The sequence below is a fragment of the Triplophysa dalaica genome, chromosome 15 (assembly GCF_015846415.1).
Source record: "Triplophysa dalaica isolate WHDGS20190420 chromosome 15, ASM1584641v1, whole genome shotgun sequence".
NCBI classification, from domain to species: Eukaryota; Metazoa; Chordata; class Actinopteri; order Cypriniformes; family Nemacheilidae; genus Triplophysa; species Triplophysa dalaica.
This window is the reverse complement of record NC_079556.1, coordinates 20900529-20926706: the sequence shown is the minus strand read 5'-3', so window position 1 is coordinate 20926706 and position 26178 is coordinate 20900529. Positions and strand designations below refer to the sequence as shown.

General features: G+C 43.1%; 1 protein-coding gene across 4 annotated transcripts in view; it reads left to right on the top strand.

Annotated features, from left to right (window-relative positions):
* The window catches only part of meis2a (Meis homeobox 2a), a 39541-nt gene extending 17036 nt beyond the window's left edge, over positions 1-22505 (top strand). For 3 of the 4 annotated variants that reach the window (XM_056768047.1, XM_056768045.1, XM_056768046.1), the window contains exons 9-13: positions 12297-12373; positions 17284-17342; positions 18698-18808; positions 18999-19086; positions 21023-22505. In XM_056768047.1, coding sequence (XP_056624025.1) covers positions 12297-12373; positions 17284-17342; positions 18698-18808; positions 18999-19057 — 306 coding nt within the window. In that variant the 3' untranslated portion in view covers positions 19058-19086; positions 21023-22505. The remainder of the gene's footprint in view (positions 1-12296; positions 12374-17283; positions 17343-18697; positions 18809-18998; positions 19087-21022) is intronic. The other variant, XM_056768048.1, reaches the window with a different exon arrangement.
* Positions 22506-26178: the final 3673 nt, after the last annotated feature.

Here is a 26178-nt window from a genome sequence, read left to right as displayed (position 1 = left end):
TCATCCGTGGCTCAGGATCCATCGATCGGCACAGGAAGGGTCAGATGTCGTCCCCGAGCACATGAGCGATTTGTGTCCTTCTGTGTTTGTTGTGTGTGTGGGTCGAACCGAGCGATCGGGTCAAATCTCCCTCACGTCTGGCCTCTGGACCTGATTATCTAAGCAAAGGCGGAATAATGATGTTCTGTGAATCCATCAGGAATTTCTGCAGACGTGTTGAAGTGATGCAGTGGTACTCTCCTCCTCACCATCATCATCCACAGCTGAATGCGATGCTGTACAGTTAAAACGCACAAACCCCTCACGCTTCACTCGCTCTGTAAACGCGATGATTTTCTGCTTTTCTAGTGATTATTAACTCAGTTGTGTTAAAAATGAAAGGAATCTTTTGAAATCTTTAGACATGCAGAGTCTCTGGTAACACTGCAGATTTGTTTAGTACGTGTGAGTAATGCTCCTTTTAAGAGGACCTTTCTGTTTTTCCCCACCAAAGATCGGCTTAATTGAACGCTTCTGAACGAGCGAGTGCACGCCACACACTAACACATCCAGGCCTTTTATTTTAATTTGTTAAGCAAATGCATTTTCCAGTTCAGCATGCATTTGTGCGCGGGTGAATTCATGGGGACTTTGGCCCTGAATGGCCCGTAGCGGCCGTTCTCCATTCAGCCATTCATTCAGTGGGCCAAAAGAAAAGCGGCGAGGTTGTATTTTCTCAAGAGTGGGCCAAAGAGACGCTGCTCCTCCGTGAGCCGCGGGGGTCTCTTTACATATGTTCTCAACGTTGAGCCATTGTCACCTATTCTGAAAAGCTCAAAAGACGTAACCCCACCTCCACCCCCCCCCCAAAAACGCTCACAAAACAACTAACAGTTACAATTGTGCAGTGAAACCGATGGCCTCGTCTCCAAGGGAACTCTCGCTCGCGTTGAGGCCACCCGGCCATGGGTGAGACCTCGCTGAGCCTTTATTTACAGTGAGAACGCCCATCACTGAGAGAAGATGTGCAGGGTTGCTGGAGAGAGACGCCCCAGAGATCCTCCTCACAACTCTTTAAAATGATCAGAAAACGGTCTCGCAGTAACATTAAACAAGCATGTTATTCTTTTGCTTAACATTCCATAAATGTAATTAAAACGTTAGTTTGAACAGTGAAACGTTTACAAGCTCCCAATAATAACGTTTTTTTTAACCTAATGGAAACATTTTAAGGAGATATGTTTTTGTTATCAGAAAGATAAAGCTCTCTGGGGGGTGCTTCCTCTACTACACTTCATATTGATGCTAGTGTGGGAGAAAGAGAATCGGGGCTTGTGTCGGGGTTGATGCAGGGTCACCCACCCAACAGTTTCAGGAGACAAACTTCGAAATCTGCCGATGAGGGAGTTGTTGCCCTCAGCACGTCTCCTGCTAGGATGCGGGTCAGGACTTCAATGAAAACAGGAAGCATTTAGATACAGAGATACCCCCCATGCCTGCACTGTCACCGTGATGGACCCTCAAGAGTGAAAACAAACAGAGCGCTGGAGCCGGACACGTGTGATGACTGCAGAAATATCTCATGTTGTTTAAGAATCGAAGTAATAACGGCAGCTGATGGAAGGAGATCACACATACATCATCATCTGCTCCTGCAGTCGGATCTGTTTAAACAGACCTGCTCAGGACTCTTGTCATGAGTCCACAGTAACAGTAAATCCATCAAACAAACACAAGAATTACAGTATGAGAATGATTTGTCTACAGATGACACTTCTGCTCATTCTCATGAGACCAATAAAAGAGTCATTATAAAAAAATCCTAACAATGTTACTTTTGAGAAGACGGTTGTACATAGCTGAGTTTTATTTAATTGAGGGTTTATTTTTAGGCTTCTGAGACCTCATTTGTAAGTGGCTTTGGGTCAAACAGTCTGCTGAATGATGAGATGTAAATGTAGAGGTGTGTAAGGTCATAAATGCAGTGTTTGGCTAATGTGAACGAGGGTTTTTATGGTTTACAGAAAGAGAAATTCTGCTCTTGTTTATTATTGGATGGAGAAGGTCTTGGTTGGCTAATGACCCTCAATGAGGACACACACACACACGCTGCTGTCGGCCATCTGTTCACATTGTCATATTGAGGTGTGAATGTGGAAATCAAGCAACATCATTACAGCAGATCCTTGTCACGCCGCGGCCGTCAGCTGTTAAACACAGAGAGGTCAAACTTTACATCCAGTCGCTTGCTTTTCTTTGTGATATGAATGAACAGCTCCTGCTCGTGTGCAGGTCAGACGGGTTTGACAGTTTGTGTGTTTGGTATTAACATTTCTTTTATTTGAAATTTGATTATATTTATTTGATATTTTTCAGGATTATTTATGCATTCATTATAAAATGGTGAAAATCTAGGCTTCAAAAAATCAACATGAGCTACTAAGTGAATCATTTTCATTTATATGCATTGAAATCGTTTATGCTTGAATGAAATTATATAATAATGCCTAGTGGTAATAAAATGATATTGTGGGATGTTCATCATGTTGTTTAGAGATGACTGATGAAGGTGCACATCTCTCGAGCTTCAATCCGAGAAATTCTCCAAAACAGTGAGAGATCTTTCAGAGTTTAAGGATGATCTCGCTGCAGATTCTTACATAGCCAGACATAGCAGGCTCGAACATGCTTCAACGTGTGTGTGTGTGTGGGAATGCATTTGATCTGACCTGAGGAGAAACCAAACAGAAAAAAGGATGTGCAGAACAGTTTGTACTCTAGACCTTGTTTTAAAGTCTAGAGCCCGACGGAGTGTTCCAGGAGCCCAATAGAAGCAGAAGAGGACAGCCGTGTGTGTGTGTGGAGCAGAAATGAAAGACAGACTCTTTTTGTCTGTTTTGTTTTGTCAGGGGACCGATGCTCCTCTGATTCCCAGCGCTCTGTGATCTTCCCGCCCATTCGCTGCTGCTGGTTTGATTCTGTTTTTTTTCCAACACTTCTCCTCACGGGCCTCCCTCCAAGCTGGGTTTGCACCTCCCTTCTGTCACTGCAGAACAGCGGCCGAGTGTATCTTTAAACACACATTAAAGACGGCAAACTAAATTTGTTTGGCCTCCCAAGACGTCGACAAACCGAGGCTTTCCCTCACCGTGGAGCACAGCCAGCGCGCACCATTGATACGCTTCCATTTTTTATGACGAATGAACCTGTGAGTAGATTCCAAAACATTAGTAAACATGCAAAGGAATAAAGAAGATACAAATAAAAGAAAACCCAATGAAAAAAAGAAGGATAACCTAATCTTAGCTCCAGATGTGAATGTATATGAATATTGATCAGATGGCAGTAGTCGTCGTGTCCCCGGAGCTGCCAGGCTCACAAACCCAGCGCAGATCTACAGCGATTAAGATAAAGAGTCTTGGCGAGACATCGCCGATTTTAGTAAGCAGATCCTCCTCCTCCTTTCTCCTCATCCTCTCTCTCTTCAGCTGGGGAGCAAAAGAAAAGAAGGAAAACCTGTAATTACACACACTCTTGTGAATCTCCCTTAATGTTCATTATTTAAAACCAGCGGCAATTACAAGTTCAAAGGGGCTTAGAGGGCCAGCAAGCCGCATAATCGCCAGCAAATGAAGTATAGCATGTTCGTGGCAGCGGAACGCGGCGCTCGGGGAGGGGGTGAATCACACATTTCCATACAGGCACAAATCTCCCGCACCTCCGGGCTCCGACGTGCACTATCCCTGCCTCTCAATCCTCTTAGCCACGGTTTTTTGTTTTTCTTCACCCACCGGCTTCCCTGCAGACATGCAAACCATATCAAACTTCACCCTGGCTTCTGCCGTATATTCATCTGGTGTTTGTCCCTCTGTTTACGCCTGCTGCACCGCCCACCCGCTCTTCCACATTGTTTCTCTCTTGTTCTCTTTCTTCGCCCTGCCTGACGACATGCACGTGATAAGGCCACAGGAGCGAGCGAGGGCGTCCCTGTCTGTGTGTCTCGGTTACCTTTGGGGATGGGTCACGGAGGCTAATCCTGCCTACAGGTGGTTGTTTGGGCTTGTGAAACCAACGGTTAGCTCTCGTTTCAGAACTGGCGGTCACCGTATACATCCCTCTCCACATGTACAGCTGTACCCGAGAGGCCTCTCAGGGCTGAGTTTATCTTCTTCCTCTGTCCTGGTTCAGTGCTGCAGGTCACCTTTCTTTCGAGTGCCTCCACCCGGTCAGCTGTGCTTGTGTTTGCATTAGGGATCTTTGATAAAATCTCCTTTGGGACCTGCTCTAGTGCTCACACCGTTTCCTGCCTGCTGCTCTTATTGTGTATCTCGTTCACATGTGCTATATACAACTCCCACCTGAATTCCATGATACGTTGCTGCTCATCGGCAAGCCGCAAACGTTCCATTTTTCATTCAGCAAAAGCTCCTCGGAAGGAAACTGTGTTTCATTAAGTGGCCCAACCAGACAAACACGGGCGCAACACTAGAGCCCGTGTTTGCCCAAGCAAGTGTGCACATTAGAACGGAATCCACGGGGAGATTAATGGGCTACTGCCTCCGTCCCATTGATTATCTCCACGCCATTTTTCCCTCTTCCTGCGCCGATATTAAAAAGTAATGAAGCCTGCGGAGCACAGGAAGGCGAGTCTTCACGCACCATTTTATGTTATCTGGACGCGAACAGCGAGGAATCTCTTTAAAGCACAGTTTGAGCAGAATTAAGTAAACAAACGTCGAGTTTGCTTCTGAAACAAGCTGTGGCAAAAAGAAGAATGTGCTTAGGCAAAGACGAGCTGCTGACACGTGGAGGGAGCTTTGCAGATGTTAGCAATTTTGCCGTGGAGCATTCTGACCTTTCCAATGGCCATAATTGCTACAGTGGATTGTGCTTACCACTGACAGTAATGGAGATGTGGAAGAACATCGAGAGCGTCCAGGATTAGCAAATCTAAGATCTCTGCAATAGGATGAGGAGAGAAAGGAGGGAAATGACATCCCGAAGCATTATGTGAATCAGCAGACAGCCTCATAGCCCAGACCTTCCCAGGAGCCTTAACTCTGCAGTTAAAGGTGAGGAGCCACATTGAAAAGCTGATGGGAAACTGTTTTCCTGCCCTGCACAGCTTTATTTTAAATGCTCTGGACTCGTTTGTTTTTAGTATGTGATAATGACTTCGCCGCTAGATCGCCCATCCATCAATCGCATAGCCATTACTGAAGCACTTTCACCATTATGGAGGTACTATTCCCGTCAGTCACCATCCACTGTGCTCAGTTGCACTGCATCACGAATGAATGTGCAGTGGCACACAGGGGGTGAGCAGGTGAAAATGCAAGGAGCAGCGCTAGAGAAAATATGCACAACAACGCAACAACAGCTGTATCACACCTTAAGTGAGCTTCTCTTGCAAAGTGATGGCAGAGGGGCTTGGGTTACATTCCTCATATGAGGACGGGTGGTGTTAGTTTCAGAGGTGGGGGAGGGGAGGGTGGAGACAGCTCAACAAGTTGGTGAAAAGAACAGAGACGCTTGTCAACAGCCTCCAGAGCAGGGAGCCATCTGAGTGCGTTTTAGACGCAGAGGTTAATGACCTCCCCTCGCTCTTCCGTCCTGCTGGAGTCCAATACATCAGCTGCACTCTGCTAGCTTTGAGCTGGCAGTTCTTGCTTGTGGCTTGGATCAGTCCAGAAAGCTGTAAGTGGATCCAGTCAATCCCCTTTTATCTCTCCTTCTAAGGCAGCGCGTAAACTTTCAGAGTAACGACTGTGTTTGGATTACTGGAGATCGCTTTGATCCCGCAGTACGCACTGTGCGAGGGCAGGGAGAGAAAGAAAAGAGCCGGAGCTGTTATTAGTTTAATTGCCATTTTAGTAGATGCTTTCTGATCCACAAGGACTTACATTACATTTACTAGAAGGACAGTCTGCCCGGAGAGCCCCGGGGTCAAGTTTCTCGCTCAAGGGCACAACGATCAGGTACTCAATCCAGTTCACCAATCGCTCCTGCTGGGGTTTTCAGTTAATCCGCTCTGGTAGATTTAAGATTGCCTTGCTCATCAAACTTGTTTTTTCTGCACTGATTCATTATCTGGGAAACTAAAAATGAAGAAAGGCAGCTACATTTCGTATTTGTGCTGCCTGCTGACCCCCATCCACTAATAAGCGGTAAGCTGAGCAAGCTGTTGGCCATCCTCTCATGGGACTCTTGGGTAGCTGCCAGCTTCCTGCTTGCTTTGTCAGTGGATAAAGCCAGTAACAAACGAGAAGCCTACAGCCAAGCCGGTCAGTCGGGTCAGAGGTCAGCAGGCCTCAGGGCAGGATTGAGCATAGGAGCACTATGGGGAGAGCACAGGCGGCTGGAATGCACCTAAAAGAGGCCCTTTGCTCTTAGAGCCATTAAGACTCTTCATACACCCCTTAGTCTGGAACATCAAGAGTGGAGAGTCCCCAGAGCTCACAGCAATCCACTGCCTGAGCGCTTAGTAATGACTGCAGGTCTTGATTTTATTTCAAAGATAAAACGATGCTGTGCGAAGAAGAGTATTTCTGAGAGGCCGTAAACCACATTCCTGAAAGCTGCGAGCATAACAGGTACGAGCTGCTGATGGAGCGATGTTTGATGTTGTCTCGTGACGCTCGTCCAGTCATGGCGGCGAGGACCTTTGGCTAAGAATGCTGATTCTGTCCCCCACTTCTGTGAGGATGAACGTTCGCTCGGGTGGGTTTACCCAAATCCTCTGCAGCGGCCTCTCGGCAGAGACGCTGTTTGCTCCTTTCGCAGAGCCAACTAAGTGGGCGCCATGCTTGACTTCTGCATTTTTAGCGTCATTACCCTACAGGAAATTGCCCCTGCAGCTGTTTGCCGGCTGCTTGGTTACACCACATTCCCAGATAATGGCTGGTCTTCCTCCGCTGTGAGTTTTCACTTAAAATCAGATTTCTAATTTGCTACGAGTTCTCCTCATTGCTGAATAAATGAATATTCTGTGTGCATCTTAGATATATGTGAGGTTTGTCCTTCAGCCTTAAAAACACAAGTAGTATTATTATATTGCACGTTGCCAAGTCCTGCTCACATGAAAGGTTTTTTTTCAACTACTTTGTTGCCCGCTAGTAGGACGACCCTGTTGTTCTTTGGCTTCCCAGTTGCCTGTTCTTTAACACAGTCCATGTACCCCACAAGCAATAAACATCCTTTCCTTTCTCTCACGCAGGCAAAATATATTAAAGAATAGCTTAAGTACGTCTTGCCCTATGGGATGGTGGGGGAACGGCAGCAGTAAGCCAAAGGTAAAAGCCCAGTGCCCTAATGAACGTGACCCGCGAGGTCTCGGCTCCGTTGCTCACGGGTGCCATCTAGACTAATCAAGTCATTACAGACTGTGGTTCAGGCATTTTCAGAATGTCAGATGAATGGTGCATTGTTGCCTCTGTCTGTTGGGCCAGATTTCTTTTTCCAGTTGCAAATCTGGCCAGCTTGTTATTTGCCTCATTTCACAGGCTGTTGTTTTACAGTGGGATTCCAGGTCATTAAATCAATGTTCATGTTTATCTGCTAGATTTGTCCACTTTGCCTTCGAGCATGAGTGCTCCCGTGGCCAGTAGTATCAACCCTTCCACTCGGACACCTCTGATTTCAGTCCGACCTAAAACTAGCATCTCATTTTCTGTCTGATTAACGTTGAGAAATTAATGCGTCTCAAGAATAGTCTTCGACATGCATTCAATTGCTGAAGCTGCTGTTAAAGATAACTAGGTTGGTGTTTGGGTGAAAAAATGATTTCTTGTGCTGTTGATTTGAGACTTTGGTTTTGTTAAAATGTACACCCTAAGCCAGAGGTTAAGAGGATGAGAGGAGATTCAGTCTATCTTCTGTTCCCCACTCCCTGTGCAAGGACATAGAGATCAAGTTTCTTCCCTTGAAAGAGTCGGCCGGCCACAGCGGTAAGAAAAGCCATGAACCTGATCTGATGATTAACTAGCGTCATCACTATGGCTGTGGGCCTCATTCATACACACATGGTTATTGTGATTGTTTTTTGTGTCAGAGTGACGTGGACTACAAAAGCCTCTTACGCTAACACACTTTAGTGAAGTTTGTTTAATGTCATTATTGCATTTGCTTAAATGATTGATCCAAACTCTTACCCCTAAACTCTCTTTTCGCTGTGAACATGCAGTACATGAGAAAAGAAATCATCAGGCTTGTTCCAGATTTTTTCATCGTTTGGATTGCGCATTGCCATACTGAATCTGGATATCAGAATTCTCAAGGGACTTTGGGGTGGGATCTTTAAAATTGGGCAAAAAAACAACCAACCACTTGAGAAATGATGAGAGTCCAGTAGTATTACACTCGGTCTGAAAAGCTTGCCAGGACCGTAGCTGCTGACGTTTGTTGTCTAATGTTTGTTTTTCATAGGCAGACTGTTTGTATCATTACAGAGAGAGCGTGTGTCAGTTGCTGGAGCTGTTACCGCTAACAACAGCTGGTGAAGAGCAAAACTTTTGCCTAATTGTGTGTGTGTATCTCTGGCTGCAGTGGGTGTGTGTTTGTTCCTCTCTGCGGTTCTCTCTGACGGCCTTGAGAGTGGGAGTGATTGATTTTTCGTGCTAATGCTTGTTTACCCTCAGCAACTGCGTTCCAGGCCAACCTCACGGGGGTGCCCACCTCCCCCTCACAATCCCCCCAGCATCCCTCTCCGCATGGCCTTGCCAATCCCCGTTTTTGCGGGGCAACAGTTTGCTTGGCAGGCAAATTGATAGCTAGAGTCGCTGTAGAACCTTGCACCATCTTCAGTGAACATAAATTATTGGTGTAGAGCAAACAGGGGGGCTGGCCGAGGTCCAACGGCTCTGAGCCGAGCCCAGCCAGCGATTGTTTTGGGGGAACCTCATGAGAAAGAATGAGAGAGAGATGAAGAAAGGGAGTCTTGCTGCTCTTCTCAATAGCTTTTCATGGCGCGCTGGGCTCTAGGTGCCCTTTGAAGCAACATAAATTGTAACTCTTTTTCAGTGTCACAGCCACGACTGGAATTGTGCGGATGCAAAAGACATGTTTGTTCATACTTACTTTTGGTATGCACACAACATTTGAGTATCTGGGGGTGTATTTGTGACGGTTCAGAAAACTGAGGGTGTATTCTTGCATTGGTGAGCGAGTCATGTTACATTCCTGCCTGTTTTCTCTCTGTTGTCTGGATGCATCATGAAGCTGAAGAAACTCAAACACACCCACATTCATAAGACTTTTTAATGAAATGTGAAGGGCTGCAGTCAGACGCCATGAGACTTTTCTCAATAACTGTTCATGCAAAAAATCTTAAATCAACTTTCCCACTATAAACCGTGAACTGTGTTCTTTCTCGTGTCATTAATATACAACGAATGACATCACTATTATTCATGAAGATGCTTCATAAAATGGAACGATTATTTTTCATATTCGGATCAGTCTTATCAAAATAAACCCGCAGGCTTCATTTGGTTGGAATATCACTTCTTCACAAACACTCATATGTTAATGCATTATTAACAGCTTCTCTATATTTAAAATGTGCCAATCTTTCCGTGGATTTCTCTATAGCAGATATTAAAATGTCATTCTGAGGTTTGATTGATTTTATTCACTCGACGTTATCTTGCTGCACTCAGTTTGATTAAACAAACAGGAACCATCGCTGTTGAATTTGAGCTCGGCATCATAAAGAAAGCAAAATCCTTCAGCGATGACGGAGAACCGTATTTCACAAACCTCTGCCACAAAACTACCAAAATCTGCTTAAACACACAGTGAGCATGTGGCCCATGCTGGTGTGTGTTTGGATATCTTTACATGTCATAAAATCACACAAATATCCTAACATGTGCATGCTCTTAGCGTTAGCTTAGCGCTAGACTCATTAGCATGCCACTAAAGTAATGCATGTTTAAAAACACATGTGGCATTCATTGATCTGACACAGAAAATGAAAAGAAATCACACAAACTGTTGTGTCTGATGGGCAGTGTACACTACAGAAAGCGTAGTGTTGGCAGATACTGTGATTTGGGACGCACTCGTTCGCACATATAGTGTTTTGGACGGCTAGTATGCGGGCGGCAGCAACCGAGAGACGTTCAGTAGAGCGGTGGGTGTGGTGGGATTGGGGGTGCGGGTTTCATTAGACTGCAGGAGTTTGTAATTCATTGCAGTCTGGCCTTGTACTGATGAAGTCATCCATCAAGTGCCCGCTCAGCCGCTCCGCCGGGGTGTGTTGTGCGTGGGGGGGGTGGATGTGTGTTTGGGGGCAGTGGGGGTTCAGACTCGACGTTTCACTGAGTTTGCGGTGAAAAGCACATCACACCCTGTAATTTAGCCAATCGAGTGCAAACACACATGCTCTCTGGGAAATAAAATCGGCCCACATGCACTTGCAGTGGACAGTATGATCCACCGACACGTCCCAGAGGACTCGTGTGTGTGTGTGTTTGTGTAGCCATTAACAGGCTGCAGCGTAATTAACAGTTGATTCGATCGCAGGCTAGCGCTGGCATCTGCAATAAAATAAGCTGCTCATTTTTCTGCCTAATAATTTATAGACATTCTGTGGTCAGTGTGTTCTTCAGGATATTGCTCTGCCTGTTACTAATTCACTCTATTGATTGACTTTAAAGCCCACAGGAAGATTTTTTTTGATCAGGCATGCTGCGTCTAACTCTTCCTCACACCTCTGGTGCTTCATTCCCACCATGAGCAGGTGAAATGACTCATTCACATCAAGCTTCTGTTGCGTTCAGCTTTACTTGCGTTGTCATCCGATGCTGCTGAAAGTGTAGAGAGTGGGATGTCACGTGCATCATCGTTCATGTGTAATCTATCATTCCGTTTAAGAAATGAAGAAGCAGAGCCATAATATGTGCGGTGAGCAACCATCACAGTACACATGTAATGATGTGTATTTACAGTCGTGTGCTATGAAGATTTCCTGGCTCGGGGTTGAAGAGATGTTTGTTTAAAGCTTAATAGTAAATAACTGTGTCGTCATTGTGGTTATAAGGTTGACAGCTTTCATTGAACATGATTTGCATTGCCACTACAAGATTAGAAAGCGAATACTTCATAGAAAGAATTTTATAAGCAAACACAAAAGATAAAAACAGGGTTGACACAATAATTATGCATCTAAAAAACTTACCTTACTGGAATTTTCACTTATAATCTTGATGAATTAAGACCTCATTTCAACCATTTAGGCATAAGGATTATGAAAAATAAACAATTTGTCCGGTGGTGTACAACATCGAAAGAAATTATGATCTCTCCAAATGTAGTTTAGATCATCTCTGTGGACAAATTTCTTCTCAATCTAAACAGCTAAAACCCCCTACACACACACACACACACACGTACACACCAGGCTTCTCGTGCCAAGAAAATGTCATCACATAGTAATCAAAAACTGCACGATCATATTTCTTTATTAATGATTTGAGCATATTAAAAGCTGAAGTGTACACAAAGATGAATCTGATTCATGTGTCTCTGTTGGTCAGTCTCTTCCAGTTGTTTTCACCTGAACTGGTGACATTCCTCAAATCTGCTCTTTAATTAAATCGGGATTGTTGGTTTGTCAGGGTCAAACTTCACCTGCGTTGAGCTCATTTCACATCAGACTTCACGGCTTTTACATTTGTAAACTTGACCTAGTAGAAGAGAGAGCATTCGATACGCTCCAGACACAAATAATACCTCCTACGTCTCCTACAAACCTCCTCATTTATCCTCAGCTGCACACGCGTGCGTGTGTGGGTGAAGGAAAGCGGAGCGTGGCGTTTGTTTGCTTGTTAATCTGCCTCTTAAAGACATCTGTCAGCCAGCATCAGCATTGTTTGTCACGCTGTAGACATGCACAGCGCAAATTCAATCCTGCCATTTCTATCATGTCACATTTGGCAGATCGACTGTGACACAAATTGTATCATGGTAGCCCCGCGTGGGGATATTGCGCGCAGGTACCACTTCTGGCAATGAGAGACCTTTACAGCAAACGTCTGGCTTTAGCGCTTGGCCGGCGTTCAGAAGCGGCACGAGAGACGAGGCGAAATCATTTCTCTAACCATCGAGGAAAGAAGGATGCTTTCCATCTGTTTCCGCTCTGAGGCCGACTTGAAACTGATGCATGCTGGGAAATGACTGCCGTAACGCTCAGATCTGTGTGTGTGTGTCGGGGAAAGTGGAGCAGGGATGAGATGTTTTTATAATATTTGCATGTTTGTTCCATGTGTGCCGGCATCAGACTGACCAGAGCGTTTCTCTCATGTGTTCTCTTGCAGCACCCGTATCCTTCAGAAGAACAGAAGAAGCAGCTCGCTCAAGACACGGGACTCACCATCTTACAAGTAAACAACTGGTGAGTCAGTGGAGTCGTTCTGTCACTTTAAGGTTTAACACACGGACAGGGGTACACCCCCCCAGCAGCATCATCTCAGCTTTAAACCTGTATGAAGCTCGAGCCCCCACCCCCCCGTGCCATCCCATCCCCTCCCCGTTGGCGGATTAACGGTACGGCGCTCTGACCGGCCTCGTCTTTGTAGCCGGCTTAGCTCATAACTGGAGGTGGTGGATTAAATAAAATGATCACAGAGCCAAAGAAACGATACAGGAATTATTTATCAAAATACTCGCCCTGGCTCTTTTTTTCCCTATCGGTGGCTTCATTTCGTCCGCGACATTCTGCGGCTGATGTTCAGATTAATTGAGCTGACAGCTTCTTTTCAAAACACCGGGAAGGTATTTGCACGGATTTTCAGGCCTTACACAAACTTAATTATACGCAGCGGCGTTTTATCAGGCTAATTCCGTGTAGTGGAGCTTCTATTTACAAATGAGAAGTCCCCGGCTTTTATTCACAGCTTCTCTTAATATATTTATCAAAGCGGCCGGCGTACGGAGCTCGCTATCTGTCGGCTACAGACGGCGGCTCTCGGCTTTATCAGTGCGCCACCCCGGGGTCAATTGATTTTGTCTGCTTTTGTGATTCATTTCTTCCTGTACGGCTTATTTTCTCGTTTGCTCACAATGAGAAACACGCCTGAGAATGAGCTCGATTGGTCGCCTCTATCCGACCCGACTCTTAAATTGGCGGTGGGAAGCGTCTCTGTCTGCCGCGCGGCGTTTCATTTACAGTGTTGAGGCGTCAGTCGTCTGTCATTTCAGAACAGTGTTGCAGATGTTGAGAAATATAATCAGACCTTGGTACGTCAGAGAGTTATTCTCATCCAGAGCGGCTGAAATTCCTCCAGATGACCGGATTCCTCCTGTGATGGGCGATGTGAGGATTCTGTCTTTGATATCGAGCACAGAAGAGAGAGAGAGAGAGAGAGAGAGAGAGAGATGGACAGGAGAGGGTCTGGATTTCTCTCAGAGAGGACGTCCTGAATCACGGCTTTGTTTTAGACCTGCAAGAGAGTACAAGAGCGCTCTGTCTAATGTCTCTCTGTCTCTTCTGTGGATGTGTAATGGTCACTGGTGTCATCTTTACTCTTTACACACGTTCTGCGTGTTTGCTCTCAGATTTTGACTGGACATGAAAAGAAGAAACAGATCAAAACAAGTATGAGAACAGATGAGAAAGTATTGAGTCAGAATGACTCTTATATGTAGAACTTCACATCACTGATAATTCATCCATCTGTCTCTTTCTGTCTGTCTGTAACATGTGTGATGCACAGAATCTGTTTACGTTTAAGCTTCAATGTTAAATATTACATCTATACTGTTAAGGTTTTGTTGAAGAGCCTTCTGGTCGTGTTTAAGTTACTCAGACTGTCCTGTGACAGATAACTGGAGAAAACGCCCAAGGAAAGGCCGTGCAAGACTGTTTGGGTTCCATGCGGCTCTGCTGTGTCTGTATGGAGAAGTGTTTCCGGTAGTTTCATTGTCAAACAGATCTCCTTCCAACCCTGACGTTATTTATAGACAATCATGTCTGCCCTTCCTCACTGTGACGATGAGGAACACAGAGCGAGAGAGAGAGAGAGAGAGATAAGCTGAGGAGGTTCCTGTTGTTCTGACTGGACAGCAAGTGTTTTTTATATTTTCTAGGAATTATTATAAAATGTGTTTTTCGCCGGGTCTCGTCTTTTTCTTTCTGGATCTGATGGTTTAATGCCGCAGGACAGAAGTGGAGAACAAACGTGTGGCTGTAGAATCAGCAGCTGCTGCTCACAGGATCAAAGACAGAACAAGCAGCTCTTCCTCCTGCTGGAGGTTTTGTGACGGACAGCTGGGGTCACCCGCCTCGCTCTCTTCTCCTCACCGGACCACTTCCCTTTCTTTAACACATCACTGCACAGCCAATCAAAACATCGCACCTGTTTTCGGACCAGTGATGTTTCTGTAAGGGCGGGGCTACCTAAAGAACACGGCCACAGTCAGGTGACCACACCAGTGGCTCAAAAATGGGGTATGCTGCAGTATATGCGGTGCATAGGGGCGACGCATTATAAGGCGGGAATTTTTTGACATTTTTTTTATAAAACGTTATTATATTATAAAAGAAAAGTACAGAACAAGACATTGAAAAACAAGTTAATTGACAAGAAAAATGAGGACAACAATGTCCAAGTGCATAAATATTAGTTATTTAACCTTGTCTGATAGGTAGTTCAAAACTGATCTTGCTCAGCCATCAGAAAAGGTGCAGTTGCGCCCCTGATACCCACATCTGCACACAAAAAAAATCTGATTCACAAAAGAAAGAGTTAGGTCGAGCACATACGATCAATTGAAATATGTGTGGAAGGAATAATGGGACGTATTCAGTATGACATCACAACACCCCAATCCAGAGAGAGAGAGAACCGTAGCGAGGTCGAGCTGTTCATTTATTTTCATTAGCAGCTTGTTAAATAATTTGCAGAACAAATTTATAATTCTGTTTAATTTTACACCTAATGAGATCAGCACATCCTGAACAGAGATAGACACACACACACACACACACAGACACACACACACTCACTCACTCACTCGTCCATCTGCAGTGAATCAAACAGCGGGTGAGGTAACGCTTTTCTCATCACTCCTGTTTTAAGTTAAAGCAGAGAAAGAGAGACAGACAGATGTGCAGAGGAAGTGCAGCCCCTCTCTCTCTCTCTCTCTCTCAGATAAACAGACAGACGGGTGAGTGACCCTGTTATTGGGTGTAAATTGGGGAAGTGTTTGCTTTGATTAAAGCTGTGCTAATGTGTGCACACATCCTGGGTCAAAGTTGACTGAGACTCTCCTGCCTCGGGACATCTCTCTCTCTTTCTCTCTCTCTCTCAAGATTCAAAGAAGCTTTATTGGCATGATAAAAAAATGTTGCATTGCCAAAGCAAACAAAATTAAATGTAAACATTCTGCACAAATACAAATAAACAAAAATCTAATCAAAGTATATAAGTATCTACATATACATCTCAATATAAAGAGAAAAAGAGTAAAGTATTGATGACTGATCCTGTCATAGTGTCAGTTTGTGTGTGTTGTGTTGTGTTGAGTTGGTATTATAGCTAGGATTGAGTTTTCTCCCAGTATGTTTTCTCTTCTCTCTCTCTCTCTCTCTCTCTCTCTCTCTCTATCTTACAGTAAACGTCTGTGTGATGTGTTATCATCTTCATATAACATTGTCTCTCTCATACATCACACATCTCTGCTCTCTGATTGGCTGAGCTTTGGTGTTGTGATTGGATTCTTCTCACTTTGCACAAACACACACAGAGACAGTAATACTATTTTTGTGTCTTTCTCGCCATTCTGTTTTCACATCTTTATTTTAATGTGATGTAAAATCACAGCTGATGTGTTAAACGTTTGGTTCATGATTTGTGTTTTCAGTCATGTGACTGTGTGACAGTAATGGACACATTGTGTGTCAGCTCTAGAGAAATGACCCTGTTGTGACCCTTCACCTCTACTTTAATGATTTGTTTGAAGACAGCGTGAGGTTCCCATGCGCAGCGGCTGAGGGGGGGTGATGTAAATAATGAGAAATACAGGCATGAGTTTGGAGAGGGTACAAGCGGAGCGGCTTGCAGCCGGTGTGTGTGTTTGTCTGAGTGTGTCTTTGCGTGTGTGTGTGTGTGCGTGTGTGTGTGTGTGTGTGCACGTGTGTTTGTGTGTGTAAGCACACCCCATTAGCAGCTCATGGGAGGAGGTGAAACTGTTATCAGACACACCTCTGATAATCTCAATTGGCTTTTACTCTTTGCATTGATAAAACACAGCAGCGTTACTGCCCCAGAACGCCCCCCAACACACACACACACACACAATCTGTGTGTGTTGATGTGAAGCGGTCAGTTTTATCCCTGCAGCAATTCTTCATGATTTAACAGCTTCTCTTCATTTTTTTCTTTTGACAAACTTCTAAATTGTCCCTAAAACACTTTGATTGAAAACATTGGATGTTGTGTTATTATGGTCATCGTGCGTTGGTGATGTCATCATTGTCCTGATGGCGTGTTTTGTGGTTCATTGTCAACTCATTAAACTGATGTTTTTGGTTCGGTCTGGTTTCTCTCTGTGTGACAGAATCATTTCTGTGTCCAGCTGTGGGTTTAGTGAATGTAAGCGTGTGACGTGACGGGTGTGGAGAGAACGGTACGGGCAGGTATTTCAGCTTAAATTGATTCCAGTGGTCTCTGGTATCTAATGACAGTCCCAGCGTGATGTCAAGTCTAATATCAAACACATGTGGGCACCTTCACCTCCTCCCCGAGCCGCGTCTCATCCCTCGCCTTTGACACAGCGGCCCGTTCGGCATGAAAACGGGTTCCCTCGCTAACCTCGCGATGACCCGGCCGGCTGTAGAGAGAGAGAGGGAGAGCTGCGAGCTGGTGATAAAACTTCAGACAGGCTAATTGATGGCCTCGCTGACATAACAATAGCTTGAGAAAGCCTGGAGCTCATTTACAGACAGCTGGAGGACACAGAGACCCCTGCAAAGAGCCCTTACTAGGGGGCAGGGGAGAGAAGTCAAAGAGTCATTTGTGTGCGTTTAGATTTCTGCCAGAATAATGTTTGTGTAGCGCTCACACACGTCTCCCTCGCACACACCGTTTTATTCCTCAGAACTCAAATGAAACACAAATGTGTTCGCATGTCTGAGGCATTGATGACATTTCCATTCAAACTCACACAGAGACGCTCTTTTCCGAGAGAGCTCTTCATGTGATCTCACCGCTGTCTGAGATTTTTCTGTCTGATCAGTGAAACCTTTTCTGGTGTTATAAAATCACGCTGACGGTTGTTTTGTTTCTTTCTGGTGTGTTTCAGGTTTATTAATGCCAGGAGAAGGATAGTTCAGCCCATGATCGATCAGTCAAACCGAGCAGGTAAACACATCACCGTCACGTCTCATTGTTCTGTTCTGATTTCTCACAGAGACATGAACGATCTCAATGATAACAGCATTACGTTCATCTCATCTCTCTCTCTTTGTGTTATAACCCAAATGATTTAGAGCATTATAAGTAAGAATCTTTAAGAATCAGGGAGAATTGTGTCAGATCTCTGCAGAGACGCAAATATATTTTACGTTAAACATTTGACGTAAAATACATTTAATTTGAGTTTGCGGTGAATATTTTCAGCATTCTTAGAAATAAAGATGCTTCACAAAATCACAAGTTCTCGTAAAGAACCTTTAAAGAACCTGTTGTGAAACAGAAACATTCTTCATGTTAGACAACAAGAAAAAGAAGAAATGGTTCTTATATGAAGCTTTTAAGTAAATCATTCTAGAGGGAGCCAAACTGTTTTCTTTCTGTGACATCACTGCGAAGACTCTTTAGTAGCACTTCACTGAACTCAAGCACACATCTGTTCTGAGATCAGAAGTGCACAAACACACTAAATGTTAATTTTATGAATCATATTTAGGGGCGGTTTCCCGGACAAGGATTAGTTTAAGCCAGGACAAGGCCTTGGTTACATTGGTTGTCATTTTTAAAAACATACTTTACAAGAAATCATTGTGCATCTTGAGACAAAACAATCGCAGTGATATATTTTAAGATATGTCAGAACAAGTTGTTTTAGATCAAGACACCTCTAACATTTATGTAAATTAGTCTGGGTCCCTGTTTGGGAAACCACCCCTTAGAGATCAAGTATATAGTTAAGTCTACTTTACAGTGTGTAGTCAGGATACTAATGTCAGTGTTCTAATATTATTCCTGTAAGTCTACTTTATACTTGAGACTGAATTTGGTCCACTTTTTTAAACCTGAATACACACCAACTCGTGGACTTGTGTCACTGGTCTCCACGGGCATAAAAAACGTATAAATTGTACAGAACGATATTTTTTGAAAATCAAAAAATCTATCATCTTTAGGTTTAGGACATAAAATCTACAGTTTGTAGAGTATAAAATCAATATGCCAATGGAACCTAATAAACCAGACACAAAAAAAAAACTAAACTAAACTTTGAGCAGACAAGTAGTTTACAAAAGTAAGTTCTTATTACGAAGTACATAGAAAGAAGCTCTTATTTTTGTCAACATTTCTTTGTAAGGGAAACAACTGACATCATAACAGAAGTTACTGACCTTTAAGCCTGTGTGTGTGTGTGTGCGTGCGTGTGTGTGTCACAGCTCAATGTGTGTTTGGCTGTTGCTGAGATCTGCTCTGATTGTCTCCGCTATGTCTCTCTTGTGTCTCGTGTGTGCGTTTGACTTCATCAGGATTTCTTCTTGATCCTTCAGTGAGTCAGGGAGCAGCGTACAGTCCGGAGGGTCAGCCGATGGGCAGCTTCGTGCTGGACGGACAGCAACACATGGGCATCCGGCCGGCAGGTGAGACACAAACATCTCTGTTACCATTGAAACACTTCTTCCTCTGAGACAGCAATGACGTAAAATGCACAGTAGGCTGAAATCTAGAGATCTGGATTGTTTCTCGTCAGGTTCATTGCAGCTCGTGTCAATATTATTTACAAACGCGCGGTTTCCCGTCTCATTAACGTGTGTTGTTATTTCTCCTCAGGTCCTATGAGTGGTATGGGCATGAATATGGGCATGGACGGGCAGTGGCACTACATGTAACACGTCTGTACAGGAAGGAGAAGGGGGATGTAAGTGCTGTTCTCTGCCTTTCTTTCACAAGTCTTTCCTGTGCCCAGAATTTCCGCCAGAATTCCCCTGAAAGCCCAAAATAACAAACGACACTTCAGCGGCGTCCTGACACTAGACACGCGAGCACGATGTGAGTCAGATGAGTGAACGAGCTCTGGCTGGAAAAAGCGCATTGTATTTACGCTTCCCAACCGTGTTAGGATCTTTGCGTCTCGCGCGGGGGGGTCAAAGATGAAGGGGTGGAATTAAACAGCTCCGGCGAAGCGATAAAACAGGTGAAGTCAAACTGTCCTCAGAGTGACATAAATCCGTCAGGGGAACGATTGCTTCTCTAATGATCTTATATGCATAGACGGTCGGCGTGAGGTGCGTTAAGCTCCCCGAGCGAGAAGTGACACGGCCATCCTTCACAGGGTTGAATCTGAACGTCTGCAGACGGGACCGAGGGCCTCAAGAATGACCCGGAGTAAATGCGGCGCTCTGAGAGCGGTTTGAGAAACTCGTCTTTTCAGACATTTGATGAATCTAGCGGGGGGGGGCAGAGCAGAGCAGATTTTATTTAACACCTCGCCGTCCCGCTCAATGACTCGCAATATAATAACACTTTGCCTGATTAAAAGACCCTTTATATGTAAATAGACGGCAGTTGTCTGTAGGTCAACGTAGCGGCGCTGCGAGACGTCCCCCCCGTCACCGCTAATCGACTGAGAGTCGCCTTCTCTAAAACAGCCGCAGAGACAACATTTGCTCAGCTTGGATAATTTTTAATACGGCGGCGGGTAATTCTGAGACTGTTTAATTACGTAACATATTTTATGCTTCATAAGCAATTAGATTAATGGTTTAATGCCGAGCGATATTAGCCATCGCTGTGATTTGATTACCCACACACACAAGATGTGCAGTACTTGCTGTTTAACTGCGATGAGACGCGTGGCGGTACTGTACGTGTTGTAACGACAGCATCTGCTGCGCCGTTAACAGGACGAGCTGCAGGTTATACGGAGGTGACGGTCGTCTCCGCGGCTGATTTACTCCTTTCACGAGCACTTTAATAAACAAACGCATTTTAACTGAAGCCGTGGCTCAGCCGTTAATCTCTCAGTACCTGCTCGCTGCTTTCTCTTGATTGTAAGGGAATGTGAAGTGAGTGCCTGATGACCTGAGAGCGACCCCACCTCCTCCTTCTCCTTTAAATGACTGTTGTTAATGCCCCCGGGGTCAAATTACAAAACACCGTGTGCCACCCACCGTGTTCTCAAGCACCCGGCCCTGCACAGCCTCACTCGGAGCACTGCTCAGGTCTCACCTCTGGAACATTCACTCGCTTGAATTAAAACACCCTGATGGTGTGTCGACGTCACCGGTATCATCCGGCGATTCGACCACTCAAATGTGTTTTAAGATGTTCCTGAACTTCACCCCAAGCCGTGAGCCAGAGTACACACAGTTTACACTAATGGCTGGAATACACTACAAGACTCTTAAAATCTCAACAGATTTTTTTCAACTAGACATCACACACTTGCAGACTTTTGGAAAGTTTCAGATAGAAACACTAACTGATCAAATCCGCAGACTGAAACTCTGGGCAAAATCTGAGCAAAAGTCTTGTAGTGTGTTTTAGCTTTGACTCAGACGTACCTGCAAACGTACCTGTTAAGTTATGAATACAAAATCAAACAATGTGAGAATACTGTTTTTATGCCAACGTTTTCTTGACAAAACGCTATTTTAATGTAACTGCAGGAACGTTTTTGAGCTCTTTGGAGAACGTTCCCTGTCAGCCGGGTTGAGCCTTTTGGATAACAGTGTCTCCCAAATGCATGCCTGTCAGTAAAGAGTAAACGTACGCTGCACGCCGGATGGAGGGAACGTGAATTTCAGATGTTTGTGTGACATGAATTAAACTTTGTGTGTTTGTGTCAATCTCAGGTGTGCGAGTCGTGCCAGGAGGAGTTTGTACCTCAGCGTGGTCCTGTGGGCATCACCGACAGCCCCTCACAGTGTATCGCATTCCCCACCCGACCCCCGAGGCCCACGCGGCCATGCTCACGCACGATGAACTCCCTGACGCAGAAGCCACCAGCACGACCGCCTCTGACCCCTCTGACGCAGCGCCGTCCGCGCGCCACCAAGCAACGGGAACCGACCAGTCACATCGCGGATGACACTGACATTTGTCCCGAGGAAGATTTTTTTAAAAGAAAAGAAAAAAGAATCATACACTTGAAGTGGAATTCCAGTCGAGCTGTGATCGTTTTTTTATCTTGTGAATTTTGTTACGTTCGTTGCCGGAGGACCAAGAGCTGAATGAAAACACTTTGTAAAGTCTTTGGTTTCTTGAGGATGTTTCCACTTAAACACACACAACACACACACACACACACGTAATGACAGAAAAAATACAAAAGAGACTCCAAGAGTTCAAACTACTGTAGTATAAAAGCATAGACAGTAATGGAAGCTTGTACATTTGTATCACTCGATCACTTGATTTGTTTCATGAGTTAGTTTTAGAGTAAACGCGTTTTCACACTGTGTGTGTGCGTGTGCGTGCGTGTCGTTCCCCTGAAGCAGAGACGCTCCTATCGCTGACGTCACGTGACTCCATCAATCAACCCTGTTACAGAGCACTGAAGACTGACTGATTCCTGCTCTGTCACTGACACGCTGCCGACTGAAGCCGAATCTGTTTTCCGAACCCTCCTGTGTCGTTCTCCTGCATTTGATCGTTTTGCCCCAAGAATGAATGAATGACTGAATGAATGAACCTGTAGGTGGAGTTCGTTGTTTGAATTACCCAAGCACTGGATTGTGTTGCTTTTATACATTTTTTTATTTTATTATTATTAATTATTGTTATTATTTTGTATCTTGGACTCTCAGAGTAAGAGCCTTATGAAGGATGTGTATCCTCGAGAAGCCACAGAAATCCTGCAGCAGTTTCAGTTTATCTGCCACACGGACACGTGCGCGCGCTCGTGCATGTGCGCATTCTGGCACATAGACAAACTGTCGACGCACCGTAAGACTTTAAAAAGTTGAATAAAAAAACAAAAAGTAAATAAACAGAACTTAAATTATGAACTCGAAGCTGCAGAGACGCTGAGAGATTATTGTAAGAAACTTCGTACAGAGTTTTAGTCTATAAATTGTTTCATGTTAGATATTCTATGTGTTTACCTCAATTGAAGACGAATGTTTTGCTAGTTTCAGATCTGCTGTGACATTGATATTGTATGTCCATGAATTCCCTCTTTTTCCAGCACGTGTTGCTCACTAGAAGATGAAATACTGTCTCCCTTAAGCTTTGTCGGAAATACATTCAATACTTGTATAAGGACTGTGGCGTATAATGTTTCAAAGGTGTTCACTCACAAATGCTGTAATAAATATTTCATTTTTGATTTTGGTACATTCGTGTGTGCTGAAGAGTGTGTTAACAATTAGGAGGAATAGTATACAAACATTTATCAAACGAATTAAAAGTTGAACAAATATTCTTTTTTACAAGAGAGGATGATGGTTGGCTATGGTCAGTGTTCAATCTTTGATCTAAATTGATTATATGTTAATGTGTAAATTATGTGTATGTAAATGTTGCACGCACACAGATGACGGTGTCTCGGAAAGGAGCAGTTTGATGTTTAAAGCTTCAATGGCACTGAATTACACTGAAGCTCATTGAGTCGCTCTGCTGCGCCCCCTGCTGACCACATAAACAGGCATAACACAATATATACACACTCTCACAGCACATAGTGTACAGCACACATTCAGAATTGCGTTTATTTATCACCTGTTAATGCAGAACTTTATACACATCACTATAATCACCACTGCAACGAATTAATTGTGACAGTAAATAAGATGCGCACGTGCGAAGCGAATTAAACAAACGCGATTAAAACAAAAATGTACATTTTATTAGTAATTATGGTTAATAATATTATAAATAATTTCGGTTACATTTGATTATAGCTCCAAAAACATTTAAATGTCTCAATGTGCAACGCGCCCTTATTTATTTTTATTAATTTTTATTAAAGCGCTTTCTTTTCATTTTTATTGAAATATTTAATGTTGAACCGGCTATTTTCTACATTTCCACTGTCATTATTGAATTTTCGTTCGCACTAAATGTCTTTAATTTTTCTGTTCGAAAAGAAATGCCTTTTATTTTCTACAAGCAGGTAGATTTAAAAAAATAAGCCGATTCACAATAGTTTTGATACGTAATAAAAAAATAACAGCAGGCAAAAAGGCCGTTCAAAATAAATATAGTATTCTTATTTTAAACTAATCACTGACGTTTCTTAATTCAATTTGATGGTTTCTACACGGTGATTTTTATGGCGCAACTTTGGCAAAAAACGCAGTTTGCCTTTTTTTATTTAAAAAATTGAAATAAAATTGAACGTAATTTCATTAAACAGGGAAAATGTAATTAAACGGGTTAAAATGCAATTAAAATTTACCAAGTAGTTTCAAATATAATATTATTTTAAATTGTTCAACGTTTATATAAAAAAGAGGCACATATAACTAGATATAATTTAGAGAAATGGATGCATAGACACTGACTTAAAGATTCGATCAAAATAAACTGAAAAAGAAAGAAAGAAAAAGAAAGAAAGAAAGCGGCTTCATTGTGCGCCTGATTTTAATATTAATAGGGGACAGACGGTGGATTGAGTGAATTCAATGTGTGACAGAATGATGGATGATCAGACCTTCATCATCATCATCGTCATCATCTCTGTCAGAGACACTAAAATAAACACACAAGCTTACGAAACGTTCACAATAAATCCGAGAAAATAATCAACTTTTTTGTTAATGTTTAGATTCAGATGTGTTCTAGCAAAAACATTCAAAAATCTGCAAACAAAGTTCTAAAATAAACTCTATAATCTACAATTCTGCTCTATAAACTACGCAGTTCTCATGATTAAACTCTATAATTCCGATCTATAAACTCTACTATTCTGCTTTATAAACTGCATCGGGGATGAACGGGCTTTCGGGTGTTTTGTCGAGTCTCTCTTGACTTTTATTTTCTGTTGTTACTGTTGTAAGTGTTGTAGCTCCGTGTTTGTGTGTTTGTGGTGTGTGTGTGTTTTTGTGTGTCCCCCGGCCGGAGGTCACGCGCAGGGGCCCGTGATCATTAATCACTGTCAGCATCAGAATGATTCTCTATTGATGAGGATAATGACATTAGCTCACAGTCACTGATCAATAAAGCGCATGCGGAGCTGCACTTTCCTTCACTTCTCATGCAGAAATCAAGCAGAAGGATACAAACATCAGCCAAAGAAGAACAAGAACGAAAGCTTTACTTCATCACACAAATATAAAACACATTTTAATGCAATGCCGATTTCTGTACTACTGCAATATGCTCAACAAAACACACATGCTATTTCAAAGTAGGCTACGGGTTAAACATGTCTTTATTTAAACGACTTTATTTATAGGAGACAGACATATATAAATTGTGTTTATTGTAATTGTATTTACAGTGTAATTATTATCTGGTATTTATTGTTTTTTCGGGTTCGTTTTTATTTAACAGCAAAACCCCAATAAATAACATATATTAAATGTTTATTTTATTTTATTTTATATATGTTATTAGCTATACATCACTCTAGTGTTTAATATTACATTGCATATTACAATTATTATTATTGCATTTTTCATTACATTATTTTCGGGTGAATTTAGAAACTGGTGTGTCAGAATCACTCACACTATACTTACTAAATATACACAGCACGACAGAAAAGCAGAAATAAATAAAAGAGCCGCGAGAGAAACTGCAGCACATCTCTGAGACACGTTGCCGCGTGAGATTGAGTGAAATATTTGTAAATGAACTCATTTACATGAGAGCTGCAGGACTGCAGATGTGAATGAGTGAAATAAACAGCAAAGCACACGTGACGTTACCATCAGCTTTGAATCAATAGAGAGTTCATGGCACTAAAATAACAGTTCACGAAAACGAGATAAATACGGCAGTGAAATGCACCAGATAAACACGAGAATACACAAACTGTGTGTGAAAGAACAGACCCGGGGGCCTAATGGCACAGCGACCCCTTCTGGAAGATGAATTAATTGTATTATTGCAAGATAATCAAAAATATTTAATAAGCCTTTCAGATCACAATCATTTTACCCATTAAAACTCCATCACACATGCAGATTGTTATTCATCCAAAGCACGCGATGATCAGATCTTTTCGTGTTTATATTTATCTCTATATTTTTTCCCATGATGAAATTACACTCAATGCGTGATGATGTTTCTTTTAAAACAGTAAAACACTGCATCTGCAAACAATGGAGATGTAAAACACATCTGTTATTTATTGTGGTTGTGTTGTTGTGTGCAGCTCTTTTGTGTGTAGGAATTTTAGTTGAGCTCTTGACAGTTGTGATTGTAAAATGTTACATGCCACCAACATCACTACAAATCTGTGCTGAATTCATACCCACAACTACAGTTTTCTCCATTGGAGTTTGGTTTCCTCTCCTCCGCTTGCATACTGTTCTGCACTGACCAGTGGGGAGGGAATGGTCTGCTTACATCTGCTTTAGAATCTAAAGTTTTTCTATTTATTAATATCACTTTATCAATTTACTTATTATTACATATATTTATTTTATTACATTTCTCTTTCCTTTATCATAAATGTGTGCTCCTTTAAAAACCATGCTGTGTGTGGACATGATTTTATATGGTAGTGGGGACCCAAACCTGAATGCACACCAACTCATGGGGAGCCGTGTCACTGTGGGGAGCAAAATTGAGGTCACAATTGAGGTTTTGTGTCACGGGCACAAATAATAATTTTCTCAAAAAATATACAGTTTGTACAGTTTACAACCCCTTTCACTTATGGACTATCCCCAGAGACAATAAAACATACACGTGTGTGTGTGCTTGCATGTGTATTTCGTGTTTTATGCATGTGGGTGTGTGTGAACCTGTGTGCTTGTCTGTTTTTCACTGTGTGTGTTCCCTTTTTTTGTTTTTACTTGTATAACTTTAAAGTTTGCTTATAGTCAATATGTTTAAT